Here is a 380-nt window from a genome sequence, read left to right on the forward strand (position 1 = left end):
CCTTGGAAAACTTCCCAATCTCAACTCTATGGTTCCACGGTGGGGATGGGTCAGTTTGGTGGCCTTGGAGGACTTCCCAATCTCAACTCTATGGTTCCACGGTGGGGATGGGTCTCATCTGGTGACCTTGGAGAACTTCCTCAATCTCAACTCTGTGGTTCCACGGTGGGGATGGGTTGGACCTGGGGACCTTGGAGGACTTCCTGAACTGCAACTCTATGGTTCTACAGCAAGAACGGGTCAGAGTTGGTGACCTGCTGCCCCTCACCTCGTTGCGCGACAGGTCGAGGATCTTCAGGCCGGCCGCTTTCTGCGCCAGCTCCGAAAGGTCGTCCAGGCGGTAGAGTTTGTTGCTGCTCAGGTTGAGGGACTGCAGCTGA

General features: G+C 56.3%; 1 protein-coding gene across 1 annotated transcript in view; it reads right to left on the minus strand.

Moving 5' to 3' along the window:
* Window positions 1-61: 61 nt before the first annotated feature.
* The window catches only part of LOC122192792 (nuclear RNA export factor 1-like), a 1,170-nt gene continuing 851 nt past the window's right edge, over window positions 62-380 (minus strand). The window contains exon 3 of the mRNA XM_042893446.1: window positions 62-376. Coding sequence (XP_042749380.1) covers window positions 89-376 — 288 coding nt within the window. The 3' untranslated portion in view covers window positions 62-88. The remainder of the gene's footprint in view (window positions 377-380) is intronic.

This window comes from Lagopus leucura, unplaced genomic scaffold, assembly GCF_019238085.1.
Source record: "Lagopus leucura isolate 7727_CA_CO unplaced genomic scaffold, USGS_WTPT01 27385-0_obj-0_obj, whole genome shotgun sequence".
NCBI lineage: Eukaryota > Metazoa > Chordata > Aves > Galliformes > Phasianidae > Lagopus > Lagopus leucura.